The 17,591-nt window shown below is 36.6% G+C and overlaps 2 protein-coding genes and 1 pseudogene across 4 annotated transcripts in view; 2 read left to right on the forward strand and 1 right to left on the reverse strand.

Moving 5' to 3' along the window:
- CCSER2 (coiled-coil serine rich protein 2) overlaps positions 1–17,591 on the reverse strand; it is a 188,528-nt gene that overhangs the window by 27,718 nt on the left and 143,219 nt on the right. For all 3 annotated transcript variants that reach the window (XM_003783501.3, XM_023509523.1, XM_012801432.2), the window contains exons 7-8: positions 14,706–14,789; positions 7,339–7,425 (exon numbers count right to left, since the gene is read on the reverse strand). In XM_003783501.3, the coding sequence (XP_003783549.1) occupies positions 7,339–7,425; positions 14,706–14,789 (171 nt within the window). The remainder of the gene's footprint in view (positions 1–7,338; positions 7,426–14,705; positions 14,790–17,591) is intronic.
- On the forward strand, positions 3,095–3,187 carry LOC111723202 (annotated as a pseudogene).
- Positions 3,168–3,629, forward strand: LOC100952887 (60S ribosomal protein L10-like). Its single transcript, XM_012801434.2, has one exon. It carries the CDS (start codon positions 3,250–3,252, stop codon positions 3,550–3,552), a length of 303 nt encoding a protein of 100 aa, XP_012656888.1. The 5' UTR covers positions 3,168–3,249; the 3' UTR covers positions 3,553–3,629.

A 17,591-nucleotide genomic window follows, 5' to 3' on the forward strand; every position in this document is an offset into this window, starting at 1 on the left:
AAAAAAAAAAAAAAGAAGAAGAAGAAGAAAAGAAAAAGAGAGGGGGAAAGGGAGGGGGAGAAGTGCAGTAGCAATTCCCTAACTTATATGGCACTACAGTCACTGTAGCACTATAGCCTCAGCCTCCTAAGTAGCTTCAACTACAGGCACGCACTAGCATGTCCAGTGAATTTTTTAAAATCTTCTGTAGAGATTGCTATGTTGTCTGGGTTGGGCCTAAACTCCTGGCTTCAAGCGATCCTCCCGCCTAGGCCTCCTAGAATGCTGGGATTCCACGTGTAAATCACCTCACCCAGCCTTTAGCACGTTTGTTAATGTATATTTGAGAGGACTCTACTGGATATTAAATGCCGCCAGTCCACATGACAAGTTGTCTATTCACATATACAGTACTGCAAAGCCACTTTCATGATGTGTCGAATTTATTGGACTGAAATATTGTGAAGTATCTCTGCCTTTTGACAAGATCCCTATTACTATCACAGGTCCCAAATAAATTCTCTACACATGATCCCATTCAAAGCACACTCATTTATACAGCACAAAATTGTCTAATCTCTTTCAAGCAATCATCAAATTAAAAAAAAAAAAAAGAATGCTAAGAGAATTCCACCTTAGTGTGAAACTGGAAAACCACTGTATTATTTGTTAAACAACCCCACTGGAAGTAGATATACTTTCTTGTAGGAAAACCTAAGACATTATTGATTACTACATAAACTTAAAATAACTGACTCAGTGCCTGTAGCTCAGTGGCTAGGGTGCCAGCCACATAACCAGGGCTGGCAGGTTCAAACCTGGCCCTGGCCTGCTAAAAACAACAATGACAACTACAACCAAAAAATAGGCGCCTGTTGTCCCAGCTACTTGGGAGGCCAAGGCAAGGGAATTGCTTAAGCCCAAGAGTTTGAGGTTGCTGTGAGCTGTGACACCATGGCACTCTACCAAGGGTGACATACTGAGACTCTGTCTCCAAAAAAATAATAATAATACTTATTATAAGGTAAGCATATTACTATTCTATCCTGACCACAGAGATTTCAGAAATTCAGTTGCTCCTCAATTTATGAAAGGGTTACATCCTGATAAATCCATCATAACATCACTGCAAACGTACTTTTGATTTATAATAGTTTCAATTTCTGATGCAGTTATTGGGACATAACCTCATTTTAAGTGGAGGAGTATACTGAATGCATATTGCTTTTGTGCCATCGTATAAGCTGAAAATCCTAAATAGGAGCAATTTCTTTTATGTGGTCAATATGTTAACATATTTTGAAAAGTAATATGTGGCAAATATATGAATTTTCCATTACTTGGAAAATCTAGTTTTTAATAACACTTAAGCATATATAAAACCACTACCGTCTGCTTTCTTTCTTTTTTATTCTTTCTTTCATTTTTTTTTTTTTTTAAAGAGACAGGATCTCACTCTGTTGCCCAGGCTGAAGGTGTAATGGCAAGATCACAACTTACCATAACCTCAAACCCCTAGGCTCAAATGATATTCACACCTCAGCCTCATGAATAGCTGGGACACATATCACCACATCCAGCTAATTTTTTAATTTTATTTTTATAGAGACAGGGTCTCCCTATGTTGCCCAGGCTGGTCTCCATCTCCTGGCCTCAAGCAATCCTCCTGCTTCAGCCTCCCAAAGTACTAGAATTACAGATTGATCCACCATGCCTGAATCATCTGTTTTCTTTATTGCTGACACTCTGTATTCAGATGCTCACCTTCTATACAGTCCCATATTAATGAAAATGCACCCTAATCTCTTTCTCCAAGGAGATAGATTTTTATTAATCTGAACCAATCTGGTTAATCCTAGTGTCCCTATGTTTATTAAGGGACAAGTAAACCAAATATAGCCAATAAAACACTAGAAAAGTTCAGGGTATTTCTTAAGAAAGTGTTCCTTAATTTTAAAAATAAGCACTGCAGATGATAGGCACTTTACCCACTCTTAGGTGTTTGTGTGAGAGTGTGACACAGAGAGCTACAGCAGACATCTTATGACCATAAAGGGACAGCCAAGAGGATTCCAGAAAAGTCAACACAGAACTTCATTAAACAAATGACCAATAAGGAGCCATGGAAATGGACAGACCTATCTACTTTGTTATCTGAGTTTACAATTGCTATTTTTAATTCACTTTTAGTTAGAGACTTTTACTTGGAAAATAAAATATCATAAAATATGTATTTATTTATAGCAAGTCATTAAATAAGAATTACTATTTATCACATAGTCATGGACCTGACATTAGGTAGTTTAAATACATAGTTAATTTAACTAATGCAACCCCATAGGATCAGGATTATTTTTATTCTTCCCACTTATAGAAAAGGATTAGGTGATACTATAAAACTTCTCTCAGAGAACACGGGTATGAAACTTTAAGTCAAGACTTGAACCCAGACTTGTCACGGATTTTTCAAATATTAGTATACTTCACTGATAGCCCGCTTAACCTGAGTTCCCCTTTCCATGTCTCCATAAAGAAAATTCTACACTAGCAATTTCACAAGATTATTCTGAGGAGTCAATAAGCAAATGTTTCTAAATAACTATTATTTAGGCAGTATACTGAGGTGAAAATAACAATAATGCTTAGCATCTTGGTATAAAGTTTGAATAGTGAAACCTCTGTACTGTTCAGTTAAATTCTTGGAGTGCTGGCATCTGATTTTATATCAATATATTTCACATAAAATATGAATTTAACACCTTATACTATCACCTTACTTTTATAAAAATCTGCTATAAACAGAGGTTACAGGTGAAAGTAGTTTCAAAAAAACACTTTAAAAAAATAGAGGGCTAGAAGTAAAAAGAAAATTTCAAACCACCTAGAAAAATCCCCAAATTTGGATATAAAGGCACTAGAGAGGTGATGAAAATAGACAATGTCATAACTCCTAGTCTATGGTTCTTCTGACAACTTTTTCTAAGTTTAAGAAAATACATTAAAGATGCAAAGAAAGAAAAACAATTAAAATGGAAAAGCAATTTTAATTTTGATAAATGTGAAAAATACTGTTACTTGTCTTTACTTTCAGTGTTATATCTTTATTAAAATTCTCTTGAACATGCATTGGCTGCAAATAGTAGCCTCCTCAGTAGTGTATGCAGCCTGTTGCTTGTATAGGTTGCTCTAAGGGACCTTGGAGACATTCCTTTCCAATACATGTTCATGTGTTAGACCTTGTGCTGTCCCCAATCTAGGCTCCAGACAGGTATGCGTGGTGCCTTTGGAAAGCCCCAGGGCACTGTGGCCAGGGTTCACATTGGCCAAGTCATCATGTCCATCCGCACCAAACTACAGAACAAGGAGCATGTGATTGAGGCCCGTCGCAGGGCCAAGTTCAAGTTTCCTGGCCGTCAGAAGATTCACATCTCCAAGAAATGGGGTTTTACCAAGTTTAACTCAGATGAATTTGAAGACATGGTGGCTGAGAAGCGGCTCATCCCAGATGGCTGTGGGGTCAAATACATCCCCAATCGTGGCCCCCTGGACAAGTGGCGGGCCCTGCACTCGTGAGGACTTAACACTGTTGCCTATCAATTGCGCCTACCAATAATAAATCCTACTTCGTATCCAAAAAAAAAAAAAAAAAATTCTCTTGAACAAGTGACTTTTTAGATTAGAATAACTAAATCTTACATTATTAAAATCTTTCTGAATGACTTCTCATTCCCCACTACAAAAAGAACATGTGCCTCTTAAAACCCATTTAATAAGACATTCACTTCCCAGAGGATCACCATTTTCAACGAGGAGCAGTGAATCTTCTCTAATGCTCTAAATCAAGCGTCCTCACACTAAGGCCCATGGGCCACATACAGCCCACCTAGGACATTTATCCAGCCCACCAGTGTTTTTGCCGCTGCTGCCTGTCCTGCTTAGCAGCTTACTGGACCCGGGGCCCGCAGTCCAGCCCTCCAACAGTCTGAGGGACAGTGAACTGGCCGCCTGTTTAAAAAGTATGAAGACCCCTGCTCTAAATTTATGTAGAGAAAACCACAGTAAATATTTGTCTCTAGATTCAAGAAGAGGAACTTCCAAGTAAGTTTCACAAAGTTCTCTTGGTACAGGGCACAATTCCTCTATGATTTGTAAATGCGCTAATACAATTCTGAGATGTTTTCAAACAGAATTTCTAGCTGAACGCACCACAGCCTCCCAAGCAATCTGTAGGCAAACTATGTACAGCACAAAGAAAATAAGTGGCAGGCTCCTACACAATAAATATGATTCCTAGGATAAATACACCAGATACAGAGAATTTCAAGGTATATATTGCTGAAGATTAACGTTTTTTTTTTCTTTAGGATGCTCTTTGATATTCCCTATATCTTTCTAAAAATTATTTTCAAGGTGTTATTCAAGACAACTGGCTTAGTCTCATCAATAAGTTAGAAGAGACTTAAGAAATATAATCAGTTGTCATGCACCATCCTAGATTGGATTCTAGTTTACACAAATCAAATTACAGAATGTTTTGGGAACACCACGGGAAATCTGAATTTGGACTAGATATCAGAATATATTAAGGAATTGCTATTAATTACCTAAAGATGGTAATATATTTCATTTATGAAGAGAACTGTTCTTACTTTTTAAATATGCATAGTGAGGTTAAAAGCACATTTTATTAAGCTTTTCAGTATGAAAAGATCATTTTCATTATTTATTAATCATATATCAATATAAAGTGAACTCTTCATAATCCTGTCAGCCTTAAATTTACTTCTGTAATTTTAATATCGAATCTCCAGTATATTTTATGTGAATAATTTTATTCTGAGTCTCTCAACCTTTTATGCACAGCCTTGTTAAGCCATTTTACTTTTTGTTTTTTGAGACAGAGCCTCAAGCTGTCTCCCTGGGTGGAGTGCTGTTGTATCATGGCTCACAGTGACCTCCAACTCCTGGGCTCAAGTGATTCTCCTGCCTCAGTCTCCCAAGTAGCTGGGACCACAGGCACCCACCACAACGCCCAGCTATTATATTTTTTTGGTTGCAGCCGTCATTGTTGTTTGGAGGGCCCAGGCTAAATTCGAACCCACCAGCTCAGGTGTATTTGGCTGGCACTTTAGCTGCTTGAGCCACAGGCGCCAAGCCTAAGTTACTTTTATAAAAGGCAAATTACTGGATTTTCCTTATTTTTTTTTTAATTTTTTTTGAGACAGAGCCTCAAGCTGTCCCCCTGGGTAGAGTGCTGTAGCATCACAGCTCACAGCAACCTCCAACTCCTGGGCTCAAGCGAGTCTCCTGCCTCCACCTCCCGAGTAGCTGGGACTACAGGCACCCGCCACAGTGCCCAGCTATTTTTTGGCAGCCATCATTGTTGTTTGGCGGGCCTGGGCTGGATTCGAACCCTCCACCTTAGGTGTATGTGAATGGCATCTTAGCCACTTGAGCCACTGGCGCCGAACCTGGATTTTCCTTTAAATGCTTAAGAAAACTCTTTCTAAGGGATAGGCCCATTTAAATATTATTAAATAGACTATTACATCTGCTATATTTGATTTAATGTTTATAACTTTAAGTGTTGCTATTTTTAGGTTTTCCTTGGTATTTTTCTACTTTATGCCTTTTTTAAGTTTTCCTTTATTGGAAGATACAGTATTCTAACATACTAATGTTATCTAAAGCATTTCACAAATATTGCTATTTTGATAGCAATGATCTATTTAAAAAAATAACTTGGGATACTGATTTGTACACATAGAAGATAAAAAATTCAGTACTTTTAAATCCTTTCACCATGTTACTGTCTCCTTCCTCAAACTTATTTAATTTAAATAGTTTCCAAAATTAAAAGTGACTTAGTATTTTTTAAATTTTTTTTAATTTCAGAAAAATTAAAGATTTATAAATTCAAACAAATTCCAACATTCGAATAACATTTAATTTACATTAAACAAAATAAAAACCAGTACACTTCCCCCAACTAATGGTGTGCAAATTTATACTACATAGTTTCGCAAAAGATCATTTCCATTTTACCACTGATTCATTTTAATCTTTACTGTCTTATTCTTGAGTCATTTCTGAATTTCTCTCTTAAGTGTTTGGAATGCATTGTTAACTTGATAGCATATTTTTCAAAATATTGAAAATATCACCTTTGGATATAAATAAAAATGTGTTTTGATACAAAATGTGAGGTTCATAACCTTTTTTCTAAAGGGCACAAGGTACAGTATCTTGTGCTCTGTAATATATTTTCACAAAAATTGGGAGTTAATTCAACTTCCCATTGCTGTCCTTCTTTCCCTTGAAAGTTGGCTGGGTTCTTGTATTTAGTTTTGAAATACAAATATGAGGTCTTATTATTTTCTGTTTCAATTTTATATTTTATAGGACTTTAATCTACAATATTAGGTTACTCTTTATTCGGATTCATAAATTTTCTTTGTAACTTTAATCACAATATCTGATCTGTCTTGTTCTAAGTATTAATTTATGAGTTGAATCTGTCATCTGACCTCAGTGGCTCAGAGTTCAGTATATCTTTATTCTAGGTGAGATTAATATTTCATACTGCTAAATTGCCTTACTAAATCAAAATATGCTTTTAACTTCCAGCAAAGATTTCTTTTACTGTTGTAACTTTTAGGCCATTATTTTCTTTTTATCATGGCCTTTTATACTATTATGAACTAAATTATAATTCTCCAGTCACCACACATATTTTCATATGAGGCTAACATTTGGAATTGTAACAATTACAAAATTATAAACTTTCAAACATGACTTTGAGGGATCCCTCAGTATCATCCATAGGGAAGAAACATTTTCCTGGCACATCCTTCAATCTGATAGCTCTATAGCTACCTAAGACTGAATACTAGTCTCACTCTGTTCAGAGAAAGAGAAAATATCCTGTTTTTAACTCACCAGTACTTTTTTTTGCAGTTTTTTTGGCCAGGGCCAGGCTTGAACCTGCCACACCCAGTATATGGGGCCCGTGCCCGACTCCTTGAACCACAGGCACCGCTCACCAGTACTTATTTCTTAAAATTATCTGAAGGATAGTCATTTACCCTACATCAATACAATGAATGAAAATTTATAGATTTTAAAACCCCAACAGGTCATAGAAAATGAATCATTTTTCACACTGAATATTCAATATTTATACTGAACATTATATCTCATACTTTTATTAAAGTGCACATAATCTAAAAATAATAGAATGTACAACTTTGAAAGCTACAAATAAAGTCAAACTCTAATTCCAGCTCAGAGTTTTAGAAAAGAAAATACTATCTGTTGCCCAATTGGAAAGTTTCTACTATATTACACGGTAATACTCACAAGCTGATGTTCTAATAGTTGAATCCTTTCATCTTTTCTCTTTATTTCTTCTTTAAGTTGTTTTATTTCATTTAATAAATCTTCATTCTGAAAGATTAAAATATTTAAGGTATTTCAAATATCATAACAAGAAGTATTAAATCAATGACAAAGACTCAGTAATGAATGAGAAGTTATTCATTAATTTGGGGGGAAATCCCCTATTAAAAAGAAATCTAAGACTTCTTCTAATGGAGTCTGACACATAGAAAATAAGCAATAAGAACAGCAACAGCTAACATTCATTGAGGACTTACTAGGTATCAGAAACTAGGCACTTGCAAGTACTTAAGCATTTGATCTTGACTGAACTCTGGAGTAGGTATTGTTATACCCTTTTCCCAAGTAGAGAAACTGGAACACGGGCCACAGAGTAAAATAAATGACATACAAAATAGTAACTTCAGCTAGATTTCAAGAGATGCCTAAGAGTTGCCCTGTCAAAAAAACCAAAAGGCATAAGAAACAAAGGGAAGCATTTCATGACTGGTTCAGAAATCAGCAGAAAAATAAATGTATAAGGGTAACAAGGGAAATCCTTTTCCCATGAACCACTTGTTGCGAAGCACTGCCTCAAACAAAAAGACAATCTTGTCAACTTCACTATGAGAAATCTCAAATGCTATTAAATGGAAACCAACTGTCAAGTTAAAAAGGAATCTAGTTAAATATGCGAAGTGTTAAGTATCATTACCTTAGACTTAGCCCATTTTATGTACCACTATTCAACTATGCAGAGATATATACTGAGGAAGTAGTATTAGCAAAAAAATTAGAATATATGTGGATGATATATCTACCATATCATTCTAGAAAGAAAAAAATGTTTAAGTAATAATTAAAATGTATTATTACTGAGCAAAGTATTCCATCTCCTTCAGACATGCTGGGCACAAAAAATATATATACTGCAGTTTAACAAGAGATCAGCAGCAGACATTTTACAAAGGCTTTCTCTTAACACAGAAGCATCCCAAACAGTGAGGAAGAAAAGATTTTTAAAATTCTGTTATGTATTCTATAATTGGGAAAGACTTTATTACATACAAAAAAAATTTCCAGTCAGATTTTAAAAGTTTAAGAATTTAAAAAATTCATAAATCAAGACCAATAACTGGCTTAAAGATCATGAAAAATACATGTCTAAGGATTTATTCAGAAGGACACAATTCTAAGCTATGCAGCAAATGAAGCTATTAAGAAATGAAAACATATATTTCTTTATATAAAATTTTAAAGTATATAAACAATTAACATTAAAGTTAAATGCTGGTAAAAATCCATGCAAATATAACAAAGGATTTATATATTAAGCATATTAAGAGCTTATCCAAACATATAATTTTCAAGGACCCAACAGACAAATAGCCATTTCTCACAAGCATACATATAACTGGAAGAATCTTCTATTTAGCTTGTTAAAGAAATATAAATTAAAATATTGAAGATATTGTTTTATAGGTATTAAATTAGGGGGACAAATACCCAACGTGATTAGTAAGATAACAGAAATAGTACATCATCAGACACAGCAATTAACTTTTCTGGACAAATATATTGTATGCATAAGAGTCATAAAAATGTACTCTCTGATTCAGTTATGCTACTCCTGGAGAAGAAATGATCCTAAGTATGAGAAAATCTGTAACAAGGTATTATCTCTAAGTTACAAGTTTACAATTTTCCTATAAGGGGACAACCGAAATATAGTGTAGCAACTTGATAAAACACTAGTACATAGCCATCAAAATACAATGTAGTAAGAAGATTAACAGCCAATATATATACAGCACTTACTATTATATGTTAGACATTGCTCTTGAGGATTTTTTCTTTTTCTTTTTTTTTTTTTTGAGACAAGAATCTCACTCTCTTGCTCCAGGCTAGAATGCCATGGCATCATCATTGCTCACAGCAACCTTAAATTCCTAGGTTCAAGCAATTGTCCTCTGCCTCAGCCTCCTGAGTAGCTGGGACTACAGGCACCCACCTACCCCACCCAACTAATTTTTCTATTTTTAGAAGACATGAGGTTTCACTCTTGCTAGGCTGGTCCCAACCTCCTTATTCCTAACCTCAAGCAATCCTCCCATCTAGGCCTCCCAGAATGCTAGGATTCAGGCAGGAGCCACTGCACCCAGCCTGCTCTAAGGATTTTATACACAAAGATAGGCACACCAGGAAATGAGTGTCTCCTATGGGTTTTAAAAGATGAACAATGATAGAGATATGAAGTAGACCTTGGATGTTAGGGTAAGGGATTAGAAATATAACAATATGGAGGTGAGCGCAAGCACAACATTGTTTGGAGAATTAGAAGCAATGATGCTGTAGCACAAAAGTCATAAAAACTTAACAAACTAAGAGGTCACTGAAGAACATCTATCAATGGTTCTGAACTGAGTTTTGAAAAAGAGTTGGCATGCTAATGACATGCTGATTTGGAATACTATTGTACTGGTATGAAAGCCAAGACATGGGAAGTAATCTGAAAATGACAAATAGGCAAAAACTGAAAAAACAAGGATAACCATATGTGACTACCATGCTATACTATTTTGATTTTGATTGTTTTATATGCAGACTTGTTTCCAATAAATAACTCTGCACCTTATGAGAAAATGATGCTTCTCTGCCCCATTGAAATCAGGACTGGCCACTTAAATTGTTTTGAAAATGACATGTATCACATCCAGGCAGAATTCACATGTGGTTCTATCAAAGCTCTTTTCTCTCTGGCACAACAACAGCGTGTCCCACAATATGAGCTGATCTTTCAGTTTGGATCCCAGAAGCAAGAAGACACATGAAGAATTCCAGATGACCTACCACCAATATGTAATGTAAGTGAGGCATAAATTGTTATGATAAGCCACCAGTGTTTTATGGTTGTTACTGTAGATGACTAGCAAATACTGATTAGTCTGCCCTGAAAATATAACTGAAAGCCAGTAAGATTACTTGGAAATACAGTAGAACCTCCACTTTTGGCCACCTCCCTACAATGACCACCTCCTTAAGTTGACCTACTTTTCATTGACTAGATATGTACCATATATACGTATCAGTACAGCTGACCTAGTTACTTATGTTGATCACCTCTGTATGTTGACCAGTTTGTTATAGTCCCTATATAGTCCCTAATATAGAGGTTCCACTATATTAAGAGTATTTACATTTGCTTAAGAAATAAATGTGGCCTTGAGAAATAATTTAAAAACAAAAGAGCTTCCTTCAAGAGAATTATTTTGAAAAACACTTTCAAACATTATAATAAATCTGGATTCTGAGAGAGAGGGTAAAATGGCTGACTACAAACATGAGTTGCCAGATCATCTCAGAAAGATGGAAAAGATAAGAGGTGGGGAGAAAAAAAAATAGCTCAGTGTAAATTTGAGGGAAAAGTGCCAGAATCTACCAGAGATTACATAGGAAGAAGGGGCAGGGCAGAACAAGAAGTAATATTTTGGCAGAGATCAATCCCGAAAAACTTGGGAGTCCTGTGGAAGGGTAGGCAGGATTTTTGTTTCTCCTCACTTCACACCTCTGGTAGTCAGAGGGTGCCCAAGCTACTGGAGGGCTTCTCTAGCCTCAGGAGCCCAAAAGTTGCTGCCACCAATTAACTTGGGAGCTTCTTGAAAACAAAGCACCAGTCTGCCAAGTCCCTCAGGATTGCTCCCCATAACAAAAGACCTGAGCTGAGGTGGCAGGAGCCATACTGCTTCTTCACCTGCTATGAGCCTGTGTCTTCTCCAGAGAGTTTCAGCCTTTCTGTTTTTTTTGTGTCACTGATTCCCATGCAAATATTTCCCAACTCCTGCTTAGACTGTAGTGGCCACAGAGGGCTGGTGGCTCCTCGGAAAACTGTGTGATCTTAGAACTTGGACACTCCTGGTGGGCTTCCTACTGGGAAGGGTAACAGGAGAAACCAGAATCCTTCATTCAGACTCTTTTCCACTCCCTCCCCCCCATTGCCATGTGGCACAGGCACCCCCAAGAATGACAGAACCCAGCTCTCAAGAGAAGCGGTTCCCCTCTATTGGCACATTCACTACACTGAGTCTTCCACAGAGACTGCAGCTCATACCGTTCCTCTTAAGACCTACAGAGGATTAAGGGGTCTTAGGACTTGAGCTCCCCTGCCTATAAGCCCTCCCTGATGTTGCTCACCTGGCTGCTCCAGCAGAGCAGGACACACCCTGAAACAGGGGAACTTTAAGCTTTCTTGAGCACTCAACAGACAACACAGAGCCAGCACACTTTCCCCTGGCACAGTCAGGGATTCAATGTGGAAGAGCAGGGGACAGGCCTGAGACCAGATCCCATATCCCCAAGAACAGATTGTGCTGCTCAGGGCACAGAGGGGAGATTTATGAACTAATCTTGGCAAGCCAGAAAGCACATGCAGGCAGAAATAAAAATAGAGTGTGGTGTGGGTTCAAGCCACAGCACACTCGTGGAGCACCCGTTCCCCTGAAGGAAAGCAGGGCTTTAGGTCCAAGGCAGAATTTTGGGCAGAGATGGTCCCAGCCCATGGCCATTGCTGGTGAGGTCAGCTACATTTGAACTATTTGTACTGAGAGGCCAGAAGGAGACCACAGGGCAGCTGGGAAGAAGAAGAGTGAAATCCATTCCAACAGCCAGTTTGCAAATCCCAAACACTCCAGTCCCTGCCCCATGAGTAGATTTTCTGGTTTCGTAGAACCACTTCAGCCCAGCTAATTCTCAAATTCTGCCAAGACAGCTCTTGTTCTGACCTCTGTGGAAGCTGGTCCAACTCAGCCCTTCTCAGCCTCATTCTTCCATCTACCTCTGCTATGGTGGAAAATAAGTCCCATGGTTGCTGGAGGGCCCCACCCACCACCTGGGACAACAAAGTATGTTTCGTGATTGACTAGAGTCAGTCACAGGTAGGTTCCCAAAAACAACACTGCAATTGGCCCTGTCCTGCAACCACCACCTACTGGCAGGGCGGACAACTTGTACAGTCAATCCTTTACAGCATTTATTGACTCATTGATCATACATGGCATGGCTGACTCTTACCCACAAGAACCACCTACTGTTTCAGAGATTAAAGTGGGCATCTCAAGATAATCCAAACTGTTAAGAAGATCCCGGGGCTAGAGAATGAGAAAGGATTTTAAAGACTTCCACCTTCCCTTATCTACCTGAGATGGCATTTTCTCACACACCACAGTATACCACTGCCACAGCCTAGAAATAACTAGCAATTGAGAAAACAGCCATACTAAGATCCATAATCAAAGTACCCATGGAGAACCTAGACCCATCCATAAGAGTACCCACAAGCAAAGCCAGAAGTTCTGACTCAACATATGCTACTGACATGCCCTTAAGAGGAAAAGCCTCACCTAAAAAAAAGAAAATCCAAGAACAAGAAGCAACAGTACAAGAACTCCAGAAGTATAAAGAATCAGAGTGAAAGGACAACATCAAAGGAGCACACCAGCCCCCTAGCACTAGATCCCAACCAAAATAACAAAACGGAAATGACAAATAATTCCAAATAAGGAATTTCTGAGGAAACTCAACGCAACCAAGAGCAATGAAAAACCAACTCAAAGAAAAGTAATTCAGAAAATGAATGAAAATTTTACTGAAGAATATATTTTTTAAAAAAACAAACAGAACTCTGGAAATGTAAAATTCACCTTGGGAAATATAAGAATAGAGCAGACCAAGCAGAAGAAAGAACTACAGTACCAGGAACAGGACCCCTATCTCTCATAATACACAAAAATTAATTCAAGGTGGATAAAAGATTTAAATGTAAACCATGAAACCTTAAAATCATAGAAGATGTAGGAAAAACTTTTCTAGACGTTAGCCTAGGCAAAGAATTTATGACTAAGACCCCAAAGGCAATTATATCAACAATAAAAATAAATAAATGGGGCTTAATTAAATTAAAAGCTTCCACAGAGTGAACAGACAACCTACAGAATGGGAGAAAATATTCACTAACTACACATCTGACAAAGAGCTGATATCCAGAATCTACAAAGAGTGCAATAAAATCAGCAAGAAAATAACAAACAACCCTATCAAACAGTGGGCTAAAGACCTGAGCAGAAGTTCTTTGAGAGAAGACACACGAATGGCCAACAAACATATGAAAAAATGTTTAACATCAATAATCATCAAGGAAACTCAAATTAAAACTATAATGAGATACCCAACTTACCATTATCAGAATGGCCATTACAAAAAGTCAAAATTATCTAGATACTGGCATGTATGTAGAGACAAAGAAAGGCTTATACACTGTTATTGAGACTGAAAATTGGTACAACCTCTTTGGAAACCAGTATGGAGATTCCTCAAAAAAATAAATGCAGACCTACTGTTTGATCCAGCTATCTCACCTGCTGGCTGTCTACTCTAAAGAAATGAAGTCATTTTATCAAAAAGACACCTGAAGTCAAATGTTCATTTCTTTGGGTAGACAGGCAGTAGTGGCACAGATGGATCGAATAGTAGGTCTATATTTATTCCCTTTGAGGAATCTCATACTTTTTTCTATAGATGTCGGATCATGGAATAGTACTCAGCCATAAAAGGACTGAAATAACATTGTTTGCAGCAACTTGGACGCAACTAGAGACCATTCGTCTAAGTGAAATATCTCAGGAATGGAAAAGCAAACACCTTATATCCTCATTAATAAGTGGCAGATAATAGATGGGTACATAAAGCAAAATAAAGGACATGAGAAACTAAAAAGGGAGGCAGGGTGGAAGGATAAGTTTGGGATAAAATCTTATCCACTAGGTACAGTGAATGCTATTCTGGTAATAAGCATACCAAAGCTTCTGACTTAAGTATTATACAAGATATCCTTGAAATAAAAACACTTGTGCCCCCTTAATTAATATTTTGAAATTAAAAAAAAATACATTCAGATTCTATTATCATACTTTCAGATAAAAAGATAAATTAATGTTATTTTCAGGATATTTCTTCACTGCTGGGATTATATATGACAATTGCCTATTACCATTTTAAATATTATTGGTGGTCATATTTTAAAAATTGTTATTCATAATTATAAGCAAAGTTTTTTTTTCTTTTTGCACCAGTAGTAATATAAGGGCAAATAATTATCCAACTGATAAATTCAAGTTAAAGCACCACAGAGATACTATTTCAACTTAACAAAGTAGCAAAAGTTAAGAGCAAAACATTTAATACCCAAAACAGAAAAGCTCTGGGATTTCATATATTTATTATTTTTTGTTATTGCATTATTATTTCAGTAATAAAAAAGGATTTAAAAATAATTCAGCATCATTATCTAGTGATACCTTATATATTTGATCACTATCCTCTGGTTCCGGACTGGATGGCAATGATAGTTGAACATCATGCAATGAACCACTTCCGTCATGCTGTCAAAAATAAAAGAAGAAAAACACAAGATTAATATAATAACTATTGACATTAAGGGTAACCTGAACTCACCCCATGCCAAATGTTAACATGACAAAGAACAAATGACAGATAAAATTTTAGAAATCTCCTTTTTATCTCTAGGCACTGATAGAAGAAAATGTAGAAGAGGAAAAAAGGGCAAGAACAACCTGTGGAAATAAATAACAGACACTATATGAGTGGCTGAAGTAGAGTCACTGCACATACAAGAAATTTCCTCAATTTGTATGTTATCCTTACCTAAAAGAAATGTAAAATAAAAGTCAACTAAAACTGGTTTGGTTTAGAGATGTGTTTTGAGTATAAAGGAGCCAGAAACAATATAAATAACAAGACCTAGCCACAAAAAAACCCAAAAAAACCACATTTGATTAAAAATACTACATATGTGAGAATACACATTTCATACGCCTCCATTTACATGGAATCTGAAAACAGGAAAAACTAATAAGTATATGGTGCTAGAAATCAGAAGAACAGTGTTAGATACAGGGGAAGGAATTCTTGACTGGGAACACAAAGAAGCTGGAAATGTTCCATGTCTTGACTATGAGGTGGTTACATAAGCATACATATGAAAAGTTTAGGCTGTACAGCTAAAATTGGTCATCTTAAATACTTTACTAGACGTATGCCTCCAAAAACAGCTGAAATAAATGGGAGATTTTATCCATTATCAGTAAGAAGCCATAGGTTCAATTCATTCAGATGACAACTTCAACAAAGATGAACTAGCACCGGATATAATTGGATGGCAGGTCTGAGTCCCATGGCAGCCCACCTACAGTTCAATACCTTGTTTGTTCAGCTGATACCTCACCTTGCTGCCTCAGGACACACACTGAACCAGCAACCTTCAAGGAACACTAATATCAGAATCTTCTCAGACACATCTGTTCTGAATCTCAGACCATAAATAATGTCCTGCATTGAAACAGGAGTGCTATAATAGGGGAAGGTGAGCATTTAGGTTATTTACTTATTATTATAATACATCCTACTGACTCAGAATCTTTAGGGGGGCCCAGGAATGTGTAATTAATTAGAAAAGTTCAATGGGTAATGTTGACTACAGTAAAGACTAATAAGCATTTCCCATTTCTAGCATAGATAAATTACAGTTTTACTGATGATATCATATGGACAAAAAGACTGTCCTAAGAGGAAGGCAAAATTCTAATAAACAATAATGTTCCCAGAACACTATGCTGTAATTTTAAGAAAATTCTATAAGACCTTTCAAGAAAAAGTTCATCTCTGCCAGTAATGACTTGAAATATAAAAATATAGCAAGTCCTACATGCAAATATATTTGAAAAAAGAGGTACTATAAAATTAAATTTACTTCCAAATATCTAAATATCTTCTTGCCAACTCAAAGCATGAATCCCAAGGAATGAAAGACAACACAAGCACATACTGCTTTGCGTAAGACACAGTTGTAGGGCAGCACCTCTGGCTCAAAGGAGTAGGGCTCCAGCCACACATATGGAGGTGGCAGGTTCAAACCCGGCCCCAGCCAAAAAAAAAAAGACACAGGTGTAGTTGCAGGAGGTATGCAGCAGAATAGGAAAAATAAAACAACAGCTTTCCAGCACAAGGAGAAAGATGGGATTTTAGCAAAACAGAAAATGTGAGAGAGATCACAAAATATCAGAACCTTAGGAAAATAACCACATAAAGCAGTATAAAATTACTGAGTTCACCCCTGAGCAGCACTTGCTTGGATCTGATCCTAAATAGACACTAAAGACCTTCAAAAACAAACCAAGATTAAACTAAGGTCACTGCTCAGATCCCATTCGAGCCTCTGGAAGGTGTGCACATGTACTGAGAACATCTTGAGAGCATGGCTTTGAAAAGAGAACTGATGTTGAAACCACTCAAAGGTGGCTGTTTGAAGCCTGAAGCCTGAACTCAAGCAAATTATTTGTCTGCTTAAAAAAAACAAACAAAAAATCAATATTCTCCATAGAATTCAAAGATCACGAATTTCTTAACACAATGCTTAAATTTTTAAGACAAAATGCAAAACTATTTAGAATATAAAGAGAGGAAAAATGTCACTCAGAAAAAGATAATCAATAGACACCAATACCAAAATGACAGAGAAGTTAGAATTAGAAGAGATTTTAATAGAGCTATCTTAAATATTCTCCAAAAGTTAAGGGTGAACTCTTGAAAGGGATGGAAATACAAAGTCCTGGCAGAGAAACAACATACAAGTGGAAACAAACAGAAATTTTAGAACTGAAAAAATTGAATAACCTAAATTATAAAATGCACTGCACTGAAAACCACAGTAAACTACAGATAAACCTAAATTATCCAATCTGAACAATGAAGAGAAAAAAGATTAGAGCTTGCTCATGAACCTGTAGGAACAATAATAATAGATATAATATTCATGGCATTGAAATCAAAGAAGGATGTATGTGGGGCAGAAAAAATATTTTAAGAAATAATACATGATATGCCCCAAGTTTGGTAATGATACAAATCTATAGTCTTGAGAAGCCCAATTTAAAAGAACTAAAGACACATCAAGTATGCTCTGTGAACATAAAGGAATTTAACTAGAAATCAATAATAGAAGGATAATCTCCAAAGTAATAACAAACTCTGAAATCACCCAGGGTATAAAAAAGGAAGTCTCAGATGGCGCCTGTGGCTCAAAGGAGTAGGGCGCCAGCCTAATGTGCCAGAGGTGGTGGATTCAAAACCATCCCCAGCTAAAAACTGCAAAAAAAAAAAAAAAA

The sequence above is a fragment of the Otolemur garnettii genome, unplaced genomic scaffold (genome assembly GCF_000181295.1).
Source record: "Otolemur garnettii isolate 467f Iridium unplaced genomic scaffold, OtoGar3 scaffold00008, whole genome shotgun sequence".
NCBI lineage: Eukaryota > Metazoa > Chordata > Mammalia > Primates > Galagidae > Otolemur > Otolemur garnettii.

What these genes read in the sequence shown, in the direction of transcription:
- LOC100952887 (XM_012801434.2), top strand. Translation starts at nt 3,250, where the DNA reads ATGCGTGGTGCCTTTGGAAAGCCCCAGGGCACTGTGGCCAGGGTTCAC.